The 27,056-nt window shown below is 37.4% G+C and overlaps 1 protein-coding gene across 1 annotated transcript in view; it reads left to right on the forward strand.

Annotated features, from left to right (window-relative positions):
* The window catches only part of kdsr (3-ketodihydrosphingosine reductase), a 62,316-nt gene that overhangs the window by 27,709 nt on the left and 7,551 nt on the right, over positions 1-27,056 (forward strand). The window contains exons 4-8 of the mRNA XM_039753198.1: positions 1,607-1,672; positions 11,566-11,661; positions 11,825-12,016; positions 17,692-17,775; positions 18,271-18,354. Coding sequence (XP_039609132.1) covers positions 1,607-1,672; positions 11,566-11,661; positions 11,825-12,016; positions 17,692-17,775; positions 18,271-18,354 — 522 coding nt within the window. The remainder of the gene's footprint in view (positions 1-1,606; positions 1,673-11,565; positions 11,662-11,824; positions 12,017-17,691; positions 17,776-18,270; positions 18,355-27,056) is intronic.

The following is a 27,056-nucleotide window of genomic DNA, read 5'->3' on the forward strand; positions in this document are numbered from 1 at the left end:
CCACTGTGAGCTATTTTATTTACAATCTTCTCACATGCTATTGTGCCTTTCAAAGTCTTTTGTCTACTTGTAGTCACACAAGTGCGGTACTGACTTTGTTGGTACTACTGATACTATAAAAGTCTTTATATTATGTTTTTGTGAAGTCCCAACATTCCATGGTCACTTCGCTGTAGCCTGCAGAAAGAGCATGGCATGACTTGGTTTGGGGTGGGGCTTATTGTTGTGTGAAATACAATCCTTGTCTCCATCATTCTTGTAGCTAATGCTGCATTCTGAGACTTCCTTCACAGTAGCCAGCCAGTCTGCATTCTTTGTATGCTGTGGATCACTCAACAATCATGCATGTTGCTTACATGTGTTCTTGCATTATCCGACACATTGTGGCTCCCAGACTATCATGAAACAGTTAGAAAAGAGGCCATTTCTTTAAATGTGAAAGTTAAAGTGATAAAAAAGGTACAGTGCTTAATTAAATGATATTTAATGAAGAGAGATGACTTGGTTGGTTTTGATAATGTTATTTTACCAAAAATGAAGAGTATTATTGGAAGCAGTGAATGATTAACAGTAATTAGTTGTTTGCTTGAATAAATTCACCTTAAAATGTTTTTTTCAGAAACACAGAGTGAGGGAAACTGACTGCTCTTATACTGTATGGCATGAGCTGTAGTGTGTGTGTATGAATATTTAGTGTACGTATGTTATCCATTTGTTTGAGCATATATAATCATTTATACTTATACAGGTGGCCATCATGTTGCTAACAAGCTCTGGTTCTGCCAAAATTCATAACATGAATTTGTATTAAGTTGGTTCTTTCACTGAAAATGTTTGTTAATGGAAATACTGCCATAATTAAAATTACTTTTTTTTTTTACAGGAAAAAACATTTGAAACTCATTACTAAAATGACAGTTCTAGAATATTACTATACTTTAAATCACAAATAATGTAAACTAAACTGAACCATGGATATGTACAGTATTTTGACCTTATGCTTAACTATTTTGATAATGATAGTGCAGTGTTGGAAAAATCATAACCATGGCTGCACCAGCTAACAGTTATGTTCTGTCTTTGCTGAAAGATTGTGGAGTATCACCTCCTGCTCCCAGGAGCTATACTGACAGACTTAACAAAACTATGATGTGTACTTATTACAAGCAGTGGTTTCTACTGCTCAGTAAAGCAGCCAGGTGGTGATTGAGCTGCCTATATGTAACAGAGTTTGCAGAGACTTGAGTGCTGCTGGTTACATACAGTGACATGTACATAAAAACACAAAATGTTTGTAAATGGTGACAAAGGAGGTGGAGAAGGCTTGCCTGGGAGGTGTGAAAGGAGATGATAAAGGTAGTAGTGTATTCTGTTCACATTATGCTGTGCTTGGCAAAATAAGGAATAGTCTGTTAAAGTTACTTTTGTGAAATAAAATCTCATTATTTGAACCCATGACTATGGTGCTATTGTTGTTATTTTTGGGCTTTGGGACTCAGTTATGCTCCTAGCGATCACAAGGTATATAATGTTTTGTGAAAGTATTCATGCACACACCCAGACAGAAGTGCAAATTATTTTTTTTCTGTATCTTTGTCCTTTCCAGGTAGTGTTGTGTATATCAGTTGATGTATCAAAGGATTATGAACAAGTTGAAAGTGTTATAAAGCAAGTAAGTCTCTTTAATTCCTTTGCTTTTACCTTGATTAGAAAATATAAACAAAAAAATTAGTTAATTTTGAAGGAAGACCAAAATTAAATTGTTAAGGTTATGGGTATTTTATGTTATAATAATAAAGTTGATAATAAAGTATCTATCTATCTATCTATCTATCTATCTATCTATCTATCTATCTATCTATCTATCTATCTATCTATCTATCTATCTATCTATCTATCTATCTATCTATCTATCTATCTATCTATCTATCTATCTAATACAATCAGTTTTTGTGTTGTTATTGAATAGTAGTCATTGTGTATTAAGTGTGAGGTTTAATGCTGCTTCAGAGAGATCAAAATCATTCATAGCAAAACTGAGGTATGTTTTAACTATATATATCTGAATAATAAATTTCCTTTTTTCGAGAAGGGAGGTAGACATTGCCAAAGAAGGCAAACATAAAGCACTTTTGAAAAGAACAGGGATGAGAGAGATTAGATGGAAATACAGTGTCGTGAATTGAGAGGAAGATGAGTGCTGAGTTAGATAGACAGAACTTTGTCTCCATGGGGAAAGTTGGCTTTTTTACAGTTATTTAAATACATAGATAAATACACACAACAGAATGACTACAAAGAAAGAAAAATTTCTGACTTTGCAGTCACAGTTAAAGTGAGGCATTATACAGGTGTACTGCAGTTGGTATAAAGAAGCCCCAGTACCGTTTCTAGACACACTTCTACTGAACAATTCATTGGCAAAAAGTACTTGGTGTTCGCGTGTCAGGCAGAGATGTGCAGTGTTGTTTATAATGGCACACAGTTTTGTTTTAATTCTTTCATTTGCTAATACTTTCAGGGGTTCCATAATGCGTCCCATTACTGATCCTGCCATTTTTATAGCTTGTTGATTAAATGAGCCACTCTTGAAGTGATGTTACCAGCCCAGTACACCACGGAGTAGAAAATTGCACTGCCCTTCCCAGAGTTACAGAATATTTGAAGGAAATTACTACACACATTAAAAGAACACAATCCTCCTAAGAAAAAGTAGCCTACTCTGCCCTTTCTTATATATAACCCCAATTCCAAAAATGTTGGGACACTGTGTAAAATGTAAATAACAGAATGCAATGATTTGTAAATCTAATAAAGCCATATTTTATTCACAGTAGAACACAGAAAATATATCAAATGTTGAAAGTGAGACATTTTACTATTTCATGAAAAATATTGCCTTATTTTGAATTTGGTAGCAGAAACATGTCTCAGAAAAGTTGGGATGGGGCAACGAAAGGCTGGAAAAGTAAGTTGGAGAAACATTTTGCAACTAATTAGGTTAATTGGCAACAGGTCCGTAACATGATTTGGTATATAAAGAGCATCTTAAAAAGGACTTGGGCAAAGTGGAAACCTGTTCTGTTGTCAGACAAATCAATATTTGGGATTCTTTTTGGAAAACGGATGACGTGTCCTCTGAATTAAAGAGGAGAGGAACCATCCAGCTTGTTATTAAAGCTCAGTTCAAAAGCCTGCATCTCTGATGGTATGGGGATATATTAGTGCCTATAGTGGCAGCTTTCACATCTGGAAAGACACTATTAATCCTGAAAGGTGTATATACAGGTTTTAGAGCAACATATACTCCCATTTTCAGGGAAGGCCTTGCATATTTCAGCAAGACAACGCTAAACTGCATACTGCATCTATTACAATAACATGGCTTTGTAAAGGAAAAGTCAGGGTGCTGAACTGGCCTGCCTGCAGTCCAGAACTTTCACCAATTGAAGGCATTTGACGCATCATGAAATGATAAAAAAAAATGTCAAAATATGCACTTTTCTTAAAATTGTACATTTTTTTCAGTTTAAACATTTGATCTATTTTCTGTGTTCTATTGTCAGTAAAATATTTATTTTATTCATGAGATTTGCAAATCATTGCATTGTTTTTTTTTTTTAGAATTGTGGTTGTAGTTCCTGTTTGTTGTGAGATCTGTTTAACCTGTCATTGTTGTGGACTCCCCAATACTTATTGGAGTGCACCACCTCTACATCCACTTCCTGAATAATGACTAGACATAGAGTCTCTTTGATGCAGTCAAAGTAATAACCAGGGGCATAACGCCGTGCGTAGAATTCACACTATAACATGGCGTACGGACAAAAGTGGAAATGTTCGTACGCACAAAAAAAATCCAGATGCATAAATCTGTGCGAACGCCAACTTCCACATTCTTCTGCTACATAAATCCCAGTCAGTGTGAAAAGTAACGCACGTGCACGCGCCTGCTGTCCCACCCCAACTCCTCCCAGAATTACGCCTCTTTGAATATGCAAATCAATATAAATAGCCCTTAAGCTCAGCCTTCTGTGAAAAGACAATGGCAAAAACACAGGGGGAAATAGAAGAATTTCAGCAAATACCAAGCGGAAGCAAGGAAAAACATACTATTTGTTGGTTTAACACTAGAATTACCAGAGCCTACGAAAAAACTCGTAATTCCGTCCCACCTTAAATCGCTTCTTAAAATCGTTCACAGCTCTCCACCAGCGTCTTTTGTCATCTAAATGTGCTGATAAAAACCAGGCTGCAAGTAGCCAGCTATTCCATCCCCCACCGACTTAGAACGTGCACAAACTTCTCCCAGCTCATGCCTTGATTGATTATCTGGGAGGGAAGTGGAGTTTTAGAGTTGAAATAATAGATCATTATTTGGAACACACGCATTTCACGTGTGTTCCGTTTCTACAGTAATCCGTGTAAACACATTTTTCAAACAGAAACGTTTTTCATATTGTAGTAGCAAATGACAAAATGTAAGCATAAACTATATAATGTATGAAGCCTGAAGTCCAAATATCAAACACTTTCACAAAAGGTACACATATAACAGAACAAGTATGCTTTTATTCAAAAATATAACTGCAGAAAAAAGCCACCTTAGCATGCCATATTGATACACATATACTACAGCTGCCTCGGTAGCGTAATGGTATCAGCCGCTGACTAGTATCCAAAAGGTCATGACTTCGATCCCACGTGGTTCAGTTTTGAGAAGTAAACTGCTCTTATTCTTACTATTTTAGAATAAAAACATGCATTTGATTTCAGTGTGTAACAGCCAGTAATTTATGATACTTGTAAAGGTTAGTTTTTTTAATTCACTTTTCATTCTCAGTCTCACAGTTGTGTTCAGGATCCTTCCCTACCCCCCATCTGAGAATGCTGTTTTCACATAAAGATGCGCTGTAGCTCTGCAGCGTACTTATGACTGCATTCTCGTACCAATGCTTGCGAACTGAAGTGCCTGCGTGCACTTTTCGTGGCATTACACGTCTATTTTTTTGAGCATGCCCGTCGCTCAAACACAGGAACATATGTTGGTGTACAAGAATAAAAAAACAAGTGCACTTTTATTCTAGACTATAAGTGAAGAAAAAATAAAGCAAGTTACAGTAGGCGGTTGATACGACAGCTTGCGTGGTGCAATGCTAAGAACTGCTGATTTCCGATCCGTGCTATATAAAATCATCACATTCAAATATTAACAATTTCCACACACCCTTCCTACATTCACGACATGTGTACTTGTTGCAGTGTACACATCTCTCTGTGCTATGGTTCCTATTACACTGAATGAGCACCTGACATTGTACTTTCTTCCCTATATAAATCACATTCGAGTATAGCGTCTCCAAATAAATCACATTTGAGTTATAGCGTCTTTATGTGAAAACAGCATTGTCAGATTTGGGGGATCGTGAACGCGACTGAGAGAATGGAACTGAATAAAAAAAAGACTGAAATCAAATGTATGTTTTATTCTAAAATAGTTAAGTACATGCAATATTATTTGAAAGCGAACAGCGTCAGATCGGGTTTGAATACACGCTGACGCTGAACTCCTGTCTATCTACATAGTAATAACAGTAATTTTATTATTATATAGGAGCTTCCCTGTCTGCCTATCATATAGTGCCTTTCCTTCCTACCTATCTATATATCTATCCCCTTAGCTGTTTTTTATATATCTATTATACAGTGCCTTCCCTGTTTATTTATATATCTAGTGCCTTCTCTGCCTGTTTGTCTGTCTGATTGCATATAGCGCTGAACTTACTGCTCTGTACTATTCTGTCCTATGCGTGTCCTGGAGTACAAAAAAAAAAACACCATACAGCAACATGTGCGAACTGGCAAGATCGGGGAAAAAACACGCGGTCACTGATTACAAACCGCAAGATTGAATGAAAGAGACAATATATGTAAAACATCATCGCACTAATGCAATATTATTTGAAAACGAACAGCGTCAGATCGGGTTTGAATATGCGCCCGATCTGACGCTGTTCGTTTTCAAATAATATTGCATGTACTTAACTATTTTAGAATAAAAACATACATTTGATTTCAGTCTTTTTTTTTATTCAGTTCCATTCTCTCAGTCGCGTTCACGAAACCAAAATTCTGACAATGCTGTTTTCACATAAAGACGCGCTATAACTCAAATGTGATTTATTTGGAGACGCGCTATACTCAAATGTGATTTATATAGGGAAGAAAGTACAATGTCAGGTGCTCATTCAGTGTAATAGGAACCATAGCCCAGAGAGATGTGTACACTGCAACAAGTACACATGTCGTGAATGTAGGAAGGGTGTGTGGAAATTGTTAATATTTGAATGTGATGATTTTATATAGCACGGATCGAAATCAGCAGTTCTTAGCATTGCACCACGCAAGCTGTCGTATCAACCGCCTACTGTAACTTGCTTTATTTTTTCTTCACTTATAGTCTAGAATAAAAGTGCACTTGTTTTTTATTCTTGTACACCAACATATGTTCCTGTGTTTGAGCGACACGAGCATGCTCAAAAAAATAGACGTGTAATGCCACGAAAAGTGCACGCAGGCACTTCAGTTCGCAAGCATTGGTACGAGAATGCAGTCACAAGTACGCTGCAGAGCTACAGCGCATCTTTATGTGAAAACAGCATTCTCAGATGGTGGGTAGGGAAGGATCCTGAACACAACTGAGACTGAGAATGAAAAGTGAATAAAAAAAACTAACCTTTACAAGTATCATAAATTACTGGTTGTTACACACTGAAATCAAATGCGTGTTTTTATTCTAAAATAGTAAGAATAAGAGCAGTTTACTTCTCAAAACTGAACCATGTGGGATCGAACTCATGACCTTTTGGATACTAGTCAGCGGCTGATACCATTACACTATCGTGGCAGCTGTAGTACGTATGTGTCAATATGGCATGCTAAGGTGGCTTTTTTCTGCAGTTATATTTTTGAATAAAAGCATACTTGTTCTATTATATTTGTACCTTTTGTGGAAGTGTTTGATATTTGGACTTCAGGCTTCATACATTATATAGTTTATGCTTACATTTTGTCATTTACTACTACAATATGAAAAACGTTTCTGTTTTAAAAATGTGTTTACACGGATTACTGTAGAAACGGAACACACATGAAATGCGTGTGTTCCAAATAATGATCTATTATTTCCACTCTAAAACTCCACTTCACTCCCAGATAATCAATCAAGGCATGAGCTGGGAGAAGTTTGTGCACGTTCTAAGTCGATGGGGGGATGGAATAGCCGGCTGCTTGCAGCCTGATTTTTATCAGCACATTTAGATGACAAAAGACGCTGGTGGAGAGCTGTGAACGATTTTAAGAAGCGATTTAAGGTGGGACGGAATTACGAGTTTTTTCGTAGGCTCTGGTAATTCTAGTGTTAAACAGTGGTATAAACAACAAAAGGAAGTTGATCGAGTGAAATAGAGTGTCGGAGAACTCGAAAGCTCAAGTTCACAAAGTCTTACAGTGCCCAAAATAAAAAAGAAGTTGTCAGATATCATGTTATTAAACATGGGAACATGGTGGCGCAGTGATTGTTCATGTCTCATGCAAGAGGCTTGCTGTGCCATGTGTGTCCTTCAATGAAATGCTTTATTGTAGCAGTACTGTCTCTCTCAAACATACAAACCTTCAATTCTTGTCCTTACTTTTCTTTCTCCAAATACCCAATCGCCACACAATCAGCTCTGTAATAGACGTTAAGCCATCTGTAAGCTTAGAACGCCAATTCTTCAGAACTTTTAAAGAACATGAAATATCTTCGTAGTACGTGTTTAATTATTCTATCCATCTATCCTTCCAGTGGCACACCAGCAAGAATACAGCGCAAGGCAGGAACAATCCGTGAACAGAGCGCCAGCTCCTCGCTACCGCTGCAGCACCATGTCCTCACATGTATAATTATTAATAATACAGATTATTTAAATGAAGTTTGTTTTATCTGTATAATATAATAAACACATTTTGCTGCATTTCATCTTAAAAATGATATCGTCATCATAAATACGCGCTTTATAAAGTGGCTCAGGTTGTGCAATATTTTAACTGTAGTGCAAGTTTACAGTGAGGTAATTGTAGTTGTAAGTACAAACAGTTCTACAAGGAGCACTTGATGGACTGATTGAGTGCGTTTATAGTTCTTGAAATGAAACATATTCTGAATCACGAGGTCCGTACAGGAAAGGCTTTGAAGCGTTTGCCATGTGAGAGCAGTTCAATGGACAGCATGGCTGAGGCAGCGTGTGCTTGATGCTGTATGCCGATAATTCTGTTTCCGATCAGCTGCTGTAGATCTGTGATTCCCCACTCGAGATATAGTGATATAAATACTCCGAGTGGCGCAGTGAGAGTAATATGGAAAAAGATGATCTGCTGTGGCAGCCCCTAATGGGAGCAGCTGAAAGAAGAAAAAGAAGATGCAGTGAGAGTAACAACGCTAAAGCAGCTATGGTATTTGGAATACTTTGGTTATTCCCTGGACCATTATATTGTTACAGGTTAATTACAATCAGATGCCTTAAACTAATAAACAATATGCAGTTAGTTTCAGTGTATATGATAATGCCACGTCAGGGATGAGAATCTAAAAAAGAAAGGGTAACCACACAGGAACAGTAGCACTGCTTTGATGCTGGGTGCCGCCAGTTTGCAAAACCGAGCGGAGAACTTGCGTATGCCAGGGTTGGAGCTGTCATGAAAATGTGAGTGGCTTTACACCAAGTTTAGGTTTTATACATCTCGATTTGAGCGTGGAAACGTTCGTACGCAACATTTTTGTGCTTACACACTGTTTATACATGAGGCCCCTGGTGATTATAGATTACTTCATTAGGAAAAGGGGGAATCATTTAATGGGGAACCATGCTTCAGGAAGTATTTGTGAAGTCAGGGCTTATTTACCTAAGAATAATTATGTGCTTATTTAAGGCTCTGGAATAATGCAATGCAAAGGTTACATACAGTGCACCCGGAAAGTATTCACAGCACATCACTTTTTCCACATTTTGTTGTGTTACAGCCTTATTCCAAAATGGATTAAATTAATTTTTTCCCTCCGAATTCCACACACAACGCTCCATAATGACAATGTGAAAAACTTTTACTTGAGGTTTTTGCAAATTTATTAAAAATAAAAAAACTGAGAAATCACATGCACATAAGTATTCACAGCCTTTGCTCAATACTTTGTCGATGCACCTTTGGCAGCAATTACAGCATCAAGCCTTTTTGAATATGATGCCACAAGCTTGGCACACCTATCCTTGGCCAGTTTCGCCCATTCCTCTTTGCAGCACCTCTCAAGCTCCATCAGGTTGGATGGGAAGTGTCGGTGCACAGCCATTTTACGATCTCTCCAGAGATGTTCAATCGGATTCAAGTCTGGGCTTTGGCTGGGCCACTCCAGGACATTCACAGAGTTGATGAAGCCACTCCTTTGATATCTTGGCTGTGTGCTTAGGGTCGTTGTCCTGCTGAAAGATGAACCGTCGCCCGAGTCTGAGGTCAAGAGCACTCTAGTGCCTCGAGATAATCCTGTCTCTGAGGTCTACAGACAATTCCTTTGACTTCATGCTTGGTTTGTGCTCTGACATGAACTGTCAACTGTGGGACCTTATATAGACAGGTGTGTGCCTTTCCAAATCATGTCCAATCAACTGAACTTACCACAGGTGGAATCCAATTAAGCTGCAGAAACATCTCAACGATATTCATTGCATTGTTAAAGCCTGAACCTCTGGTTAGATCTGTGTTCTTTTCATAGAGAAAGGATGGATATTTAAGAATATTGTCTACATGCCATTAAATAATCAAGATTAACATATTTGTCCACTTCCTTCAATAATAGTTCTATTAAAATCAATAAGAAATACTTTACATAATTTGATCTAAAAAATATGTTGTCACATGAATCTGTGAAGCAGACAAGTTTGAAATATTTCTTATGAATCAATTCTTAATATTCATATACTACCATTTAACCAGTGCATATGTAATGTTTTAGGCATTCACCAGTGATATTGCTATTTTTGAATTAAATGTTATTTATATTAACTAACATAACTTTCTCCAAACCATTTAATCCAGTTCACATTCACAGTGGTTATCTGAGAAGAGTATGTAACAGGCGACCAACTTGGGAAAGGGTGTCAGTACTTCCCAAGGGTCACACAAAGGCACTTCCAAAGAGAAAAATTTTTTAAGATGCATGATGATTCTTTTCATTTTAATATAACAATGCTTGTTCTTTTTTTGTAACATGAGGTTTATATGTTTAGGTTTCATTTAAGTTTTTTTCGTATTTGTAATCACTGTTTAGCATGCTGGACTCATAAGCTGAAGTACGATTGATAACTATAAACTAACATTTGGTTGAATAAAATATTGTTCATAATTTTTATCAATGCAAAAACTTGCTTTGTGTACTAAATTCTATAAATAGTAGATTTTGAATTACCTCATTGAATTACTAAAGTTTATCTAATCTAAATATAATTGAATTTGTCAGTTAAGAATGTTTGCAAATATATTTGAGTGAAGAAGTGGCAGTAACCTACCTAGCAAATGTCCAGTCCCAGAAATGGGTGTAAAGATTAATTGCTTTTGGTAACTGTTGGGGGGAAAAAAATTACTAACTACTTTACAAACTAGTTGACCCAAAAACAAAAACTCGCCAAGAAAACAGAACACCTTTAGATTTAAAAACTGATGCCATTCCTCTGTGCATTGAAGCTAGAGCTTGGCAGAATCATGTAGCAGACAGATAAGACACACACAAGAAAAAACCCACTTCAGACTGTCTGAAGTTTAAAAAAAAAAACAAGTCTAAAATTCAGACCTAGCTCTATTGAGACGTTGTAAAAGGTCCTTAACATGACGTTGAAATCACACAAATTTTACTAAACTGAACCAAGTTTGTAAAAGGAATACAACCAAAAATTCCCCAAAAGAATGATGAAACTGTTTGATATCAATATGTGTGTTGATTTTGATTCTGAGGAGGCAATTACTTTTTCATATGCAAAACTGCCATTTATTTATTAAGGATTATATCATGGTTTTGTGTTCACTGTGGTTTCCTTTATTCTTACATTAAATTGGACCAAATTCACTGTGAAAAATGAATAATGAGGCAGTGAATCAAAATGGGGGTGTGGAATTTTATTTTCATGACACTATAGTGATACTAAAGCTACAAAGTTCTATACAGATAGTACAGTCTAGTCCGTGGAAGAGATTGCACGTGCTACTTTATTTTCAGATATTGAAATTTAAAAAAATGAAATATGTAGTTATTGAAAATTTTAGAATTTTGCCATGTTTCACAGGTAGGGATAAAGAAAACACTTGGTCAGCACTATAATAGGGATTTGGAAATGCAGCAGTAGACTGTTACTTATGTGTTTGTAGTAGCAGCATGCTTATTTCATTAGCTTGTTTTTTTTCCCTTCTGCTTCAGGGTGATTTACATAAATAAGCAACTACAAATTAGTTATTTTTTTAACTGGTTATGTTTGTTGTTAGGCACAAGAGAAACTTGGACCAGTTGACATGCTAGTGAATTGTGCTGGGACCTCGCTAGCATCGAGATTTGAAGAAGTGGAAGTAAGCAACTTCAAAGTAAGTATACAGCAGATTTTTGGCATTCAAATTTAAGTATATAATAAACAAGGGCAGCAAAATTAAAGGTACCTTTTCTCATTTAATTAAAGCAATGTAATTCAGGTAACCTACATGTGCTTTGTATTATTCTAGAAGTAATGTAACTTGTGATTGTTAACAGAGATTAATGGAGATCAATTATCTGGGCAGCGTGTATCCTACACGAGCTGTTATCACAACAATGAAGGAGAGAAGGGTTGGAAGAATTATGTTTGTATCATCACAGGCTGGTCAAATAGGCCTGTTTGGCTACACTGCCTATTCACCGTCCAAATTTGCCCTTCGTGGACTGGCTGAATCTCTGCAGATGGAGGTAGGTTTTCAGTTAATTTGTTTTGGGCTTGTTTAGTTTTTAAGCAAGGTTATATTTTTACTCAGGTAAATTTCATTGCAATTTTTGTGATGTATTTGGAGTTGTATTCAATGCATGAAATGTCCTATAGGAATACTACATTTTGTAGCAATGTCAACTGACTGTGTCAATAAGGTAAACATTTATTTTAGACATCTAGAAATATTTTAGCTAAGTGTTCATTTTGAATATCTACCTTATAAAATATGTTATACATAGAACAGAATTTTAGTAATCCCTGAATTTCTCATCTGTGTATCCTACATAATATAATAGGATTGCATTGTTTATAAGACATTTGGGCATACTGTATTTAATTTTTACTTTATAAAGTAATATTGACAGTCAAAAATACAAGTGTTAAGGATGCTCCAATCAGGTTTTTTAAGACTGATACCGATCACCATTTTCATGTTACTTGATTGGCCGATTCTGATTACAGATTCTGATACAGATTCTAGGTTTTTTTGTCCTCTATTCCCTTAAAATACTTTTTATACTAAGCTCCTGCCTGCATAACCAAACCCATAGAAGCCTTCTGTTCTATATTAAAGTGTTACCTTCGGTATTCCTATAACTAAACTGTAGACCACAAGTGTTAACTGTTTACAAAATTAAATTAGGTAGGCTTATTTTTCAGTGAAAATAAAAATACTAAAATAAATAACATTTCCTTAAAATATCTACAAAAATATGTATTAAATACCTATGGCATAAAATTAAATCCTTTTTATAATTCGTCATATTGTTTTTTTCTGTAATGTACCAATCTGAAACAAGGCTTATTGTAATAAAAAAAGTAGTTTTCATCATTTCTCTAACAAAAAAACCCAAAATTATATATATATTATTTTAAAACTATACAGTTGAGGTTCACTGCATCACAAGAAAACTGATCAGTAAGAATTTGGTAATGAAAATGCATAGCATGGTCATGCTTCCTACACATTTTACTTTCTTAACATGGAGCATGTCTTTGTCAAACTTCTTTTGTCAAAGTTAAATTTTTCCCAGATCTGTAAATGAAAAATTATAAGTAATTACTGATAACCCTTTCCTTGATGTATGTTAAACAGAGCTACAGCATATCTCTTTTCTCATATATAACTTGTTACTTTTTAGGGAAAGGAAGTTTGTTTGTACCAGTGTCTACTTAACTTGTTTTTTGGGTGCTTTGCCATTCTGATCTTATTTGTAATTTTCTGTAGCAGCTAGGCAAACAGAGTAAAACACCTACTAATTAATTCAGTTTAGATAATTCGTATTCTATTTTTAACAGTACTTGTATAAACTACCACACCTTGCAGGCAAAACATATTTTTTTTGGTGAGAAAGGTCAATTTCTCTTGCAATCATATGAAAAAGATTGGGAACCCCTCTTAATTCTTTGGATTTTTGTTTATCATTGGCTGAGCTTTCAAAGTAGCAACTTCCTTTTAATATATGGCATGCCTTATGGAAACAGTAGTATTTCAGCAGTGGCATTAAGTTTATTGGATTAACAGAAAATATGCAATATGCATCATAAAAAAAATTAGACAGGTGCATATATTTGGGCACCCCAACAGAGATATTACATCAATATTTAGTTGAGACTCCTTTTGCAAATATAATAGCCTCTAGATGCTTCCTGTAGCCTTTGATGGGATTCTGGATGAAGATATTTTTGACCATTCTTCCATACAAAATCTCTCCAGTTCAGTTAAATTTGATGGCTGCCGAGCATGGACAGCCTGCTTCAAATCATCCCATAGATTTTTGATGATATTCAGGGGACTGGGACAGCCATTCCAGAACATTGTACTTCTCCCTCTGCATGAATGCCTTTGTAGATTTTGAAGTGTGTTTTGTGTCATTGTCTTTTTGGAATCTCCAACCCCTGCGTAACTTCAACTTTGTGACTAATGCTTGAACATTATCTTGAAGAATTTGTTGATATTGGGTTGAATTCATCCAACCCTCGAATTTAACAAACGCCCCAGTCCCTTAACTAGCCCCATAGCATGATAGAACCTCCATCAAATTTGACAGTAGGTAGCAGGTGTTTTTCTTGGAATGCAGTGTTCGTCAACTGCCATGCAAAGTGCTTTTTGTTATGACCAAATAACTCAATTTTTGTCTCATCAGTCCAAAGCACATTGTTCCAAAATGAATGTGGCTTGTCTAAATGAGCATTTGCTTACAACAAGCGACTCTATTTGTGGCGTAAGTGCAGAAAGGGCTTCTTTCTCATCACTCTGCCATACAGATGTTCTTTGTGCAAACTGTGCTGAATTGTAGAAAGATGTACAGGTACACCATCTGCAGCAAGTTGTTTTTGCAGGTCTTTGGAGGTGATCTGTGGGTTGTCTATAACCATTCTCACAATCCTTCACATATGCCGCTCCTGTATTTTTCTTGGCCTGCCAGATCTGGGTTTAACAGCAACTGTGCCTGTGGCCTTCCATTTCCTGATTACATTCCTTACAGTTGAAATTGACAGTATAAACCTTTGAGATAGCTTTTTGTAGCCTTCCCCTAAACCATGATACTGAACAATCTTTGTTTTCGGATCTTTTGAGAGTTTCTTTGAGGATCTCATGCTATGAAGCACAACTTGCAATTGACCACCTTAAATACCTTTTCTTATGATTAGACACACCTGTCTATGAAGTTCAAGGCTTAACAAGCTAATTCAACCAATTTGGTGTTGCATGTAATCAGTATTGAGCAGTCAAATCAGCAAATTTTTGCACAGCCAGTTTTTCACATTTGATTTCATTTCATACAACTAAATACTGCTTCACTAAAAATCTTTGTTCAGAAAACACCCCAGTACTCAGATGTTCCTAGGAAGTGAAAGACATACCACTGTTATCTTTTTTGTTGAAATTAGAGTAAATAATTATGCAGTTCCCAAACTTTTTCATATTTTTATCTTTTTTTATGTTATCAGTACTGAATTTTGTGTAGTTTTTGTTTTTTTCCTGTATAGTCAAATATGACATTTTTATATTAGAATTAGACAAAAAGAGATATTTCAGTTCCGCAGAGTTCTTTCTGAGGGACCCTCAGATTCTTGTCTTGTTCAGACTATACAATTACAGAAACAGGAAAGTCTTTGTTTTTATCTGAATATTGAGACAAAACTGAGGATTCTCACATAATAATAGTAAAGCTGGTACTAACATTTAGTTACGAAATAACTAAGCAAGGCTGGTTACTTTAGGCAATACTTTAATGTTTGTAAAAGTCACAAACTGAAAATAATGTCTTTTTCTCATGCATGCAGTGTTTTTCCAGAGTAGCTTACCACTTAAATCTTTCTTTAAGCATGTCTACCAAAATATAATTTTAAACAAATAAATTTGCCATGTAAGTCTATGTGTGGATTGTGTCTATCGCAAGCTGTAATAGTACCAGATGCACATGTATCATTTCTTTTGACAAATAAATGTCGTCATACAGTATTATGGTATTGCAGTAGTTGAAAATTATTGTTTTGACAAGACAGCTTTAAAATTCATTGTGGTTATTTTTAAAGTGATAAGGAAAGGAGTTAAGGACCTTCATCAGATACTATCTAAGACTGTAAATGAAAAAGAATTCTTTGTGAAGTATTTTTCAAAAACTGTTGTTAATTCTAAAATTAAGAAATAGCATTACAGGCAGTCCCCGGGTTACGTACGGGACTGTAGGTTTGTATGTAAGTCGAAACATATTTTAATACATTATTTTAATAAATGCTATTGTTGACCGACTGTAACCAAGTGCTCTGCTGATAAATGATGGAGTTTCACCTCTTTCTGACCTTTTTATTATTTTTACTTCATTTCCAATGGTGATGGTTTTTCTCTTCTTTACTGTATCACCAGCACTTGCGTCAGATTTGTGTTTCAGAGACATTCTTGAAGGGTGAAGACAAAAGGTTGAGATGAGCTGTTCTGCACAGCACTGTACACATTATCACAGCAAGAAGGCACCAGACGTCAACACGTCTGATGTATAGGGTTGTCCAGATCTAATCATGCAATTTTAATTACGCTATAACTTGTTCAGTTTATTACATAGAAAATCACCAGAAAAATCCCGGACTATCGAGAAGTGTGCAAACTGACGACATGAAGAATCGTCTTTGTGCTGAACTGGAATCGTCCCTGCATAAATCAAAGTCATTCAGATGATCTGGATCTGCATAATTAGATCTGGACCACCTTGTACTGACATGAGACAACTTCCTGCTATGTGCATAACAGTACAAGCAGGCTTGCTATTGAGAATGAATGGGGGTAGTGAGGGGCGGTTCATCACCAGCCCACCTCACAGTCACCTCCACTACAGTAAGCCGCCTGCAGTGTCCGCCGCACCACCTCCCCCATTCAACACGCAGCCATCCAAGGCACACTACAATGCTACCCCCCACCGCCCCGTTCACCCTCAATGGCCTCCGTTCAGCCACAACCAGGTCACCACTTGCAGCATTACCAGCCGCCCACCGAGAATGAACGGGCAGCCGTGTGTGGTGGGCGGACAGTGAAACCGCTTGCTGCTGGGAGCCATCCGAGGGATGCTATACTGCTCGAACAGCGAAATTGCCCCCCTCCAGCCTCTGTCCAGCCACCGCTTGCAACATCTCCAGGCTGAAGATGACAGAGCGGCAGTTACTGAGGCGCATGCATCGTTGCTGCGGCCCTGTTCGTATGTCGTAGGTCGGATGTTCTTAACCTGGGGACTACCTATATTTGGTTTACCAGAATACAAAGTTTGGGCATCTTTGCCTAATTGGGATAGGTTTCCTACTTTTTCCACTTCCAAAAACATCAGCATTATACTTTCCTCACACATCATATTCTTTTTCTTGAAACACACTTCTTCTGTATATAGTCTTTGTCCAGTCTCCCATCCCATCTTTACGAATAATTTGCAAAAACATGGAAATGACTGTTTATTTCACATCCTGTATTTTTCTTAATTTATGAGTGATTACCAGCTTCACTAGCTTTCCTGTAAAGTTCTGGAGCCTCTTGGGGATAGTGCACTCTGACTTTCCTATATTATCAATAGCCCTGTTCACTAGCATGTTTTTAAAGGTCCAGACATCCATTTCTATACCTAGCTGTGTGCAAACATCGGATGCAGTCTATGTAAGGAGTCCTACATGAGTCAAAAATGCCACCTTCAGGCAATGGGAATTTAATAGTTGATGATGGATTTGTCACAATATCACCCCACCATATTTAAATTAACCATATTGTAATTAAGTGTTACCAGAGGATTCCTTTTCAAGACAAAAGTCATATAGTATGAGCTTAATGTGCAGTAGCTGGGAAGCAGATATTGGATACTGGATAAGTTAATCTTTGATAGCTATGGGTCATTTTCTTATCCCTTACATCCTAAACTTCAGTTCGGTCTCACTGCTGGGTAATTCAGTAAGTATATTAAAATGTCTATGTGCTTTCCCTAAAATTGTATTGTCAGATTTATACTGAAGTGATCTGGAGAAATATTGAGGTTTTCCAGAAGAAATGTGTTTGTGCTTTCATTAAAATTATGTTTGCTGGTACTTTTTTGCAAACAGTTATATATTTATACAAAGAAAATTGAAGGTTTCCAGAATAATTTAATCATTTATTTTTTATAATTGTGCTACTCAGATGAAGCCTTACAATATCTACATTACTGTAGCTTACCCACCTGATACAGACACCCCTGGGTTTGCAGAGGAGAATAAAACAAAGGTAATTTTTGTTTAAAACTTCTTACTGATATTTGAAGTAACTTCTGAGATTAAAAATATCCATCCATTCATCCATTTTCTAACCTGCTGAATCCGAACACAGGGTCACGGGGGTCTGCTGGAGCCAATCCCAGCCTACGCAGGGCACAAGGCAGGAACCAATCCTGGGCAGGGTGCCAACCCACTGCAGAGATTAAAAATAATGATGACTTTTTTGTAACAATTCAGATAATGTTTTCTTTGCTTATCAGGTCCATACATTAACTTTATTACAACAAGCAAAACCACTTGTTTGTATGATACTTTGTCAAAAATTGTAAGGAGTGTTATGTCTCTCTAATTCTGGCCAGGTAGACCTCTGTTAATATAAATGTGCTACTCTTATTTGTGGTGAGGATTTTAAAGATCAATTAACCTTAAGACATAATACTCATTATGTGAGAACTTCCCTTTATTCAAATTGTTAAATTCTTTTCATATTATGTCTGATTTTCAGCCACTGGAAACTAAACTGATTTCAGAGACATCTGGAGTTTGCCAACCAGAACAAGTTGCTAAAGTAGTTGTGAAAGATGCTGTGGTAAGGTGTCATGAATTTACTTTTTTAACCCTATATTCATTGTCAAAAGTGCACTAAAATTGTCAAGCAAAGATACATCTCCACAAAGTTCAAGTATAATTATGAAAACATTAATCCTGTATACTGTACATTCCTATTTATTCATCTGTTAGTTGTTCCAAGTGCTGACCAGTATATTCCTATTTGGGATTTTATGTGATAAATATTATGCAATGAAAATAAAACTAAAATAAGTGCCAGAATAGTGCGGTTTGTGAACCATTACTGTAGTTCTTTAAATGATTCATCTTATTATAAAATTCTTAAACAAAGGTAGCCCATTTTCTACATGATTTTATATCACATATGCATACTGTACACAGTAAATGATGTACAATAAAAAGAAATAGGTAATTAGATTAACCTTTTAATTCTTCTTGCCTTTTAATAGGCATTAAAGTAGGGTGGAATGGAATATATCAACAAACCTGACCCTGGCACCCCCCAACCGTGCGATGAAACTGTTAAAACGGGCACTGTCTGAAATATTTAAAACCAGCCGTTGACCTGACTGTGTGTTCTCTTTCTGTTATCTCTCCTCTAGGATGAGGGAGATTATCTGTTCCTTTAATCTGAAGAAGGGATATATATATATATATATATATATATATATATATATATATATATATACATACACTAGCAAAATACCAGCTTCAGCGGAGAAGTAGTGTGTTAAAGAAGCAATGAAAAGAAAAGGAAACATTTTGAAAATAACGTAACATGATTGTCAATGTAATTGTTTTGTCACTGTTGTGAGTGATGAGTGTTGTTGTCATATATATATATATATATATATATATATATATATATATATTTACACACACACACATAAACATATATATATACATATCTATACATATACACATATATATACATACACACAAACATATATAAACATATATATACATATACATACATATCTACATATATACACACACAGCTATTTCAGATCAGTGCAATACGCTGCTTGTTAAAACGGATAACTCCGCTCTTACGTGCAAGTCTGCGTGGATATTATGAACTATCGTGTTTGTTCAAGTTCTATTTAAATTTTAAATAGAAGGAATTTTTATTTAGTCGACAGAAATATCTTTGGTAGGAATGGTAAAAACAGACAGGAATATTATTCGTGAATAAATCAACTCAAACCTTAAACAACTTATAATATTTTGCTCTCCATAAAAATATATCCTGTCTAAATTATACAAGTTAGAAATAAAGTAAACGTTAAAAGAACAAACATTCAAATTTCTTTACTCTTATGTAATTTTATATAAAAAATAAACTTAGATTTTAAATATCCCAAAAGATTTTGCTCTCCATAAAAATATATCCTGTCAAAATTATACAAATTCAAATATGAACATGCTGCATAACAAAACCTGGAAATATAAATAAAATGTGTTCCTTTCAGCAATAACAAATCAAATCATTCAGTTGTCTTTGCTCATATGTCATTTTAGAGCTGGACGCCTGGCATCTTTTTTTGGCCACAAGTTCGTTTGTTTGGTGTGAGGTTCTGTGTTGTGGAGATTCTCAGGATGGATTGCAGGTGCTCATCAGTGAGGCGACTCCTGTGTGCTGTTTTGTTAGTCTTTATCACTGAGAAGAGCTTCTCACACAGATATGTGCTACCAAACATGCACAAGGTTCGAGCCGCATGTAGACGGACTTTTTGTTCTTCAAAGTCACCAAAGCGCCGTGCAAACTCAGTGCGCTCAGTTTATCAGCAAAGTGCGATTTGGGAACACCGTAGTGACGACTTGGTTTAACATTACTTGGCAACAGGGAAAGTGGGGCAAATTGCACTGGTGCATTTGTGTCTCCCATAAAAGCAGCTTCACTTGAAATCACTTTGTGATTGTGCACGGTAAAACGTCCGCTGAAGTGTCAGATTCTTATTTAATTCTTCTGCTTTCTGTATCTTCTGCATTGCATTCAGGTTACCCTGATGTTTTGTCTCATAGTGCCGTCTTAGATTAAATTCTGTAATTACAGCCACATTAGCTCCACAAATGAGACACACGGGTTCAGTAAACATATACTCAGCCTCCCATCGGTTTTAAAGGCTCTATTTTCAGAATCAACTTTTCTCTTCAGCATCGTGTGAGCTAGCTTCGCAATAACTTGCAGCATCATAAGCTAGACTTGATTAACGCGTAAGTGTTGGCAAGGCAGCTGAAGCGCTGCATTATGGGATCTGTAGTTTATTGTGTTACCAGCGCTTCATATACCGGGCCATTAATAACAATAATACAGTATATAAAATGATCTGGGCGGATATAATTACACGCTGGGCGGATGTGGCCCGTGGCCCTTGAGTTTGACACATATGGACTAAATAGAACTTGAAAAGATATATTTTTTCAAATGTGATCGCAATTCAGATAGAGTTGACGCACTACAGCCTGCATGCCTCAATAAGTCATCCTCCCTCGCTCTTACTTTTTACCGCTCATCTAATGAATACACTGAGTATGGCTTTACCAAAACAATCATTGATGGCGAATAAAGTATCCATTATTCGAGTATGTAGATCGGGATATATATATATATATATATATATACCCGCGTATCGCAGCGAGAAGTAGTGTGTTAAAAAGCTAGAAAAGAAAAGGGAACATTTTAAAAATAACGTAACATGACTGTCAATATACAGTATTTGTTTTGTGAGTGTTACTGAGTGTTGCTGTCATCAAGGATTTGATTATCATTATTTCTTTCAATCAGGTTCGTATTTGTAGGATGTGTTGTGTTCAAGTTACATTCCGTGTTTGTCAATCGTTGTAAAGATGACAGGTTTCATTCATCGATTCGTTTCTTTCTGCATCAATAAACAGCTCGCCTTCTTCTTTATCTGAGACCTGACACACTGCATGCACGGTTTTTTACACTGTCTTCCTTTAGCGGGACATTGACTTTTTCCACCGTGTGCTTTGTTTCCGCAGTAGCTGGATTTATGAATATGCTTGTATGTATCAGACGCTTCATATTTTTTGCTGCCTTTTCAATTGTGTAATTCGGTTTTGTTCAGCTCTTTGGAACTGTTGCTTTTATCTGTGCACTCGCGCCAGTTCCGTGAGCCGCTCGGTGTACATGCATCGAAGGTTCCCAGCTGTGCTGGTGCCATCTCGTGCTATGTCCATGGCTGTATTTAATGTTACCTTAGTCCTGGCACTTAAAACTTTCTCTCGCAGTTTCGCTGAGTTTGTACCAAACACCACCCTGACCATCTCATCTTCCTCTGCATAAGCACAGTCCTTCACCCGTGAATATTTAGTGGAGTTTGCTATTGGATTGCCGCTGACGGACGGCCTTATATGGGCAGGCACTAAATTACAAACGCCAGCGGCAGCCTGTCTATGAACTTAATTTAAAGTGTAGGTTTACATCGTGCTTTGTTTCCGAAGTAGCAGAACTCATGAATATGGTTGTATATGTCACTTTCGCCGCTTCTTATTGTTTCGCTGCCTTCTCAATTATATAATGCATGTTTTCTTCAGCGCTTTTTGGAGGTCTTCCTGGTTTTCTATGTACTGCGTGATTACGTGGGAGGCGTGATGATGTCACACGAAACTCCGCCCCCATGGCGTTCAAGCTCATCTCCATTACAGTAAATGGAGAAAGACATCTTCCAGTTATGACCATTACGCGTAGAATTTCGAATAAAACCTGCCCAACTTTTGTAAGGAAGCTGTAAGGAATGAACCTGCCAAATTTCAGCCTTCCACCCACACGGGAAGTTGGAGAATTAGTGATGAGTGAGGGAGTGAGGGAGGGCTTTGCCTTTTATTAGTATAGATATATATATATATATATATACACACACACACACACACGACAGACACACAGGCAAGAGACAGACAGACAGACAGACAGACACAGACACAGAGATGCGCGTTTAAGAGACACACACGCAAGAGACACACACACGCAGGCCCGCAAGAGAGAGAGAGACACACACACACACGTGTGTGCATTGTTGCAATGTTACTTTTCTTGGTTGTTTATTAAATTACAGATTTTTCAAATGTTCATTTTTTTCCCCTGTTCTTAAAACTCATTAAAAAAAGAGTTTTTAGCGAGCGGGTCATAAGGCTATAGCGCAAATTCTTGCAGTGTTAGTTTTCTCTGTTGTTCAAGGTTTTCTTAGTGTTATTCAATGTTTTTACATTTAGTTTACTATTACGCTGTGCTTTCTATGGTATAGTTAATTATATTTGTGCTTTAAAACTTAAAAAAATATATATTTACATACAGTTCATACGGTCTGGAACGGATGAATTGTATTTACATAAAATCCTATGGGGGAAATTACTTCGGTACAGGTTCCACTGTATTACTGTCAGACAAAATTACAGGTATTTTACGGAAATACAAACCAGTATTACTGAGAGAGAAAATTAAAGGCACACAATACAGTGACACATATTACAGCCACATACAAGGTCCCTTGCCATTTAATATAGACTGTTCATGCACTACTGTTCTAGCGCCCGTTATTTTAACGGGCTTAATGTCTAGTGTGTGTGTGTATATATATATATATATATATATATATATATATATAAAATATAAGAGAGAGAGAGAGAGAGACCTTTTAATTACTGAATTCAGGTGTTTCAGTCAGACTCATTACCACAGGTGTATAATATCAAACATCTAGTCATGCCGTCTCCATTTATAAACATTTGTGAAACAAATGGGTTGTTCTGTAGAGCTCATTGTCTTCAAGTGTGGTGGTCAACTATAAGTGATATTATTAGAAAGTTGAAGTGTTTAGGAACAACTGCAAGTCAGCTGTGAAGGTACACCACGTAAAGTTAGTGAGCAGGGTCAACAACAGCTAAGGTGCATGGTGAGTAAAAGTTGCCAATGCTCTGCCAATTCCTTAGCTAAAGAGTTCAAAACCTCCACTGGCATTAACTGTGCAGTGGGAGCTTCATGTAATGGATGTCCATGGCCGAGCAGCTGAATATAAGTTTCACATAACCAAGTCCAAGCTCTGGATGGAGTGGTGTAAAGAACACCACTAATGGACTGTGGAGCAGTGGAAACTAGTTCTAAGGAGTAACGAATCATGCTTCTCTGTTTGGCAGTCAGATGGGCGTGTCTGGCTTTGGTGGATGCCAGGAGAACGTTACTTGCTGGACTGCATTGTGCCAACTTTGAAGTTTGATGGAGGAGTGATAATGGTGTGTGGCTGTTTTTCAGGGTTTAGGCTAGGCCCCTTACTTCCAGTGAATGGCACTGTTACTGCTTCAGCATACCAATACATTTTAGACAATGCTATGCTTCCAACTTTGTGAACACAGTTTGGGGATGGCCCTTTTCTATTCTGGCCATGCCTTAGTTCACAAAGCAAGGTCCTTAAAGAGATGATTGGATGAGTTTAGTGTAGATAAACCTAACTGGCCTGCACAGAGCCCTGACCTCAACCCCATCAAACACCTTTGGGGTGAACTGGAAGAGAGACTGTGAGCCAGGTCTTCTCATCCAACATCAGTGCCTCGCCTCATAAATGCACTACAGAATGAATCTGCACAAATTCCCACAGAAGTGCCTCAAACTCTTGTGAAAAGCCTTCCAAGATGAGTGGAAGACTGTGTGTTTGAATGCAGTGTCATTACAATTTCTGTTGGTACAATGGTCAGGCATCCCACTACTTGTGTCCATATAGTCTATATATACAGTATATGTTTGTGTGTGTATGTATATATATATATATATATATATATATATATATATTTATTTATGCGTGTGTGTGTGTTTATGTATGTCACACTAAAAAAATCACACTATTCTTTCTCCTGTACTCGTCCCAGGCTGCTTTGTCCTCCTTCTCCTCCCGACTCTGGCGCCTAGAGTAATGGCTGCAGGTTCCTCTTATAGCACCCCCGGAAGTGCTCCAGGTGCTCGTAGACCTACTTCAGGCTGCACTTCCGGGTGTGGCTTCATCACAGCCCACTCTGGCTCAGGAAGCCGTGCAGCTCCCCCTGGTGGTGGCTACAGAGCCCAACAGGACTGAGCTCCGGTGCTCCAAGATTGTGGCCCCAATGCAAATCGGGGAGGGCTACCACCATGCGTTCCGGGGGAAGTAGTATGCAACCCATGGCTGTCCCCACCGACTCAGTGCCAAAGCGGTGTCCCGGACGTCCATCACTGTAAATATATAGAGTATATCAACAACTCAATGAAACTCAATTGATCTGGTCAGTTCAGTAGCAGAGGGGGTTGTTAATCAATTTCAGCTGCTTTGGTGTCAATGAAATTAACAATAGGTGCACTAGAGGGGCAACAATGAGACAACCCCCAAAACAGGAATGGTTTAACAGGTGGAGGCCACTGACATTTTTCCCTCCTCATCTTTTCTGACTGTTTTTTCACTAGTTTTGCATTTGGATATGGTCAGTGTCACGACTGGTAGCATGAGGTGATACCTGGACCCTACAGAGGTTGCACAGGTAGTCCAACTTCTCCAGGGTGGCACATCAATATGTGCCATCGCCAGAAGATTTGCTGTGTCTCCCAGAACACACTCAAAGGCATGGAGGAGATTCCAGGAGACAGGCAGTTACTCTAAGAGAGCTGGGTAGGGCCGTAGAAGGACCTTAACCCATCAACAGGACCGGTATCTGCTCCTTTGGGCAAGGAGGAATATGATGAGCACTGCCAGAGCGATACAAAATGACCTCCAGCGGGCCACTGGTGTGAATGTCTCTGACCAAACAATCAGAAACAGACTTCATGAGGGTGACCTGATGTCCTGTAGTGGGCCCTGTGCTCACTGCCCAGCACCGTGGAGCTCGATTGGCATTTGCCATAGAAGACCAGAATTGGCAGGTCCACCACTGGCACTCTGTGCTTTTCACAGATGAGAGCAGGTTCACCCTGAGCACATGTAACAGACGTGAAAGGGTCTGGAGACACTGTGGAGAATGCTATGCTGCCTGTATCATCATTCAGCATGACCGGTTTGGTGGTGGGTCAGTGATGGTCTGGGGAGGCATATCCATGGAAGGACGCACATACCTCTACAGGCTAGACAATGGCACCTTGACTGCCATTAGGTATCGGGATGAAATCCTTGGGCCCATTGTCAGACCCAATGCTGGTGCAGTGGGTCCTAGGTTCTTCCTGGTGCACAGCAATGCCCGGCCTCATGTGGTGAGAGTATGCAGGCAATTCCTGGAGGATGAAGGAATTGATGCCATTGACTGGCCCCCACGCTCGCCTGACCTAAATCCAATAGAACAACTCTGGGACATTATGTTTCACTCCATCTGACGCTGCCAGATTGCACTTCAAACTGTCCAGGAGCTCAGTGATACCCTGGTCCAGATCTGGGAGGAGATCCCCCAGGACACCATCCATCGTCTCATTAGGAGCATGTCCTGATGTTGTCAGTTATGCATAAAAGCATGTGGGGACCATACAAACTACTGAGTACGATTTTGAGTTGCTGCAATGAAATTTCGGCAAAATGAACTAGCCTGCCACATCATTTTTTCACTTTGATTTTCAGGGTGTCTTTGAATTCAGTCCTCTGTAATTTGATAATTTTCATTTCCATCAAGCAATTTGGCATCCTTTCGTTCCTAACACATTACCTAGTCCATATCAATATAGATATCCAGCAGGATTTTTTTTTCCCCATTGAGATCTGATGCATTTTCAAAGTGTTCCTTTGAAATTTCTTTGAGCATATATATATATATATATATATATATATATATATATATATATATATATATTTATTTGTAATTTCACAAATTATTCATGTTAATGCTAGTATAGAATAATAATCTTTATAGTAACATAAAACGGGAGTAATATACATAATATAAATATGCAATTAATGAAGCACCAGTTATAAAGTGTGTGCTGATCAGTTCAGTGATTAGGCAGAAAATCAGCCTTTAAGTATCATTGTTTCCTTTTCTGGGTGGTTAAGTTTTTTTAGTATTCGTAATGGGCACATAAACTGTCCTTCTAAAACTGTTCATAAAGGCTATTCATTTTGCTTGCAAAATAAAGAAACACACTGAAAGAGGTGTAAATGTAATCCAGGTAACTTACATACAGATAAAATCTATATTTCTACATGAAATTTATGATAATGCATTTCTTTGTGAAAATTAATGGTCATCATGGGCTGTAATATTACAAACAGTATGTGCAAACAGCATGTATTTTATGCAAATTAAAAGCTTTGGAATTCGTGGGAGGAATCCCCGTGGAGTTGTCAAGGCCTCTGCAGTTGCCTAGGTGTCCTATATACTTTGGGTGAACTATGGTTTTATGCCATAAAGTTATGATTCTTTCTGCAGTATTTTGAATTAACTGCAGGGTAGTAATAGAATACTACTACTCTTTCAGTATTTGTTTCTCAAATACATAGGATTTCTTTAGAATTCTGATTTCTGCATATTAAGAAACATTTTTTTCATATTTCTAAAACATCGTTTTTTTATATTTCTAATCTAAACGAGTATATTTTGGATGTGGAAATGTGATGACTAACAGATCATGAGGAGGGAGCACTGTGGGTACTTAAATCTTAAGCATAATCACAGTATATGTTACTACAATTAAATCTGTTACCATTAACCACATGATTAAGGCTTTTTAAGCTAGTAATTGGATATAAAGGACTTTCAGAG

Source organism: Polypterus senegalus, chromosome 5 (assembly GCF_016835505.1).
Source record: "Polypterus senegalus isolate Bchr_013 chromosome 5, ASM1683550v1, whole genome shotgun sequence".
In the NCBI taxonomy this organism is placed as follows: Eukaryota; Metazoa; Chordata; class Cladistia; order Polypteriformes; family Polypteridae; genus Polypterus; species Polypterus senegalus.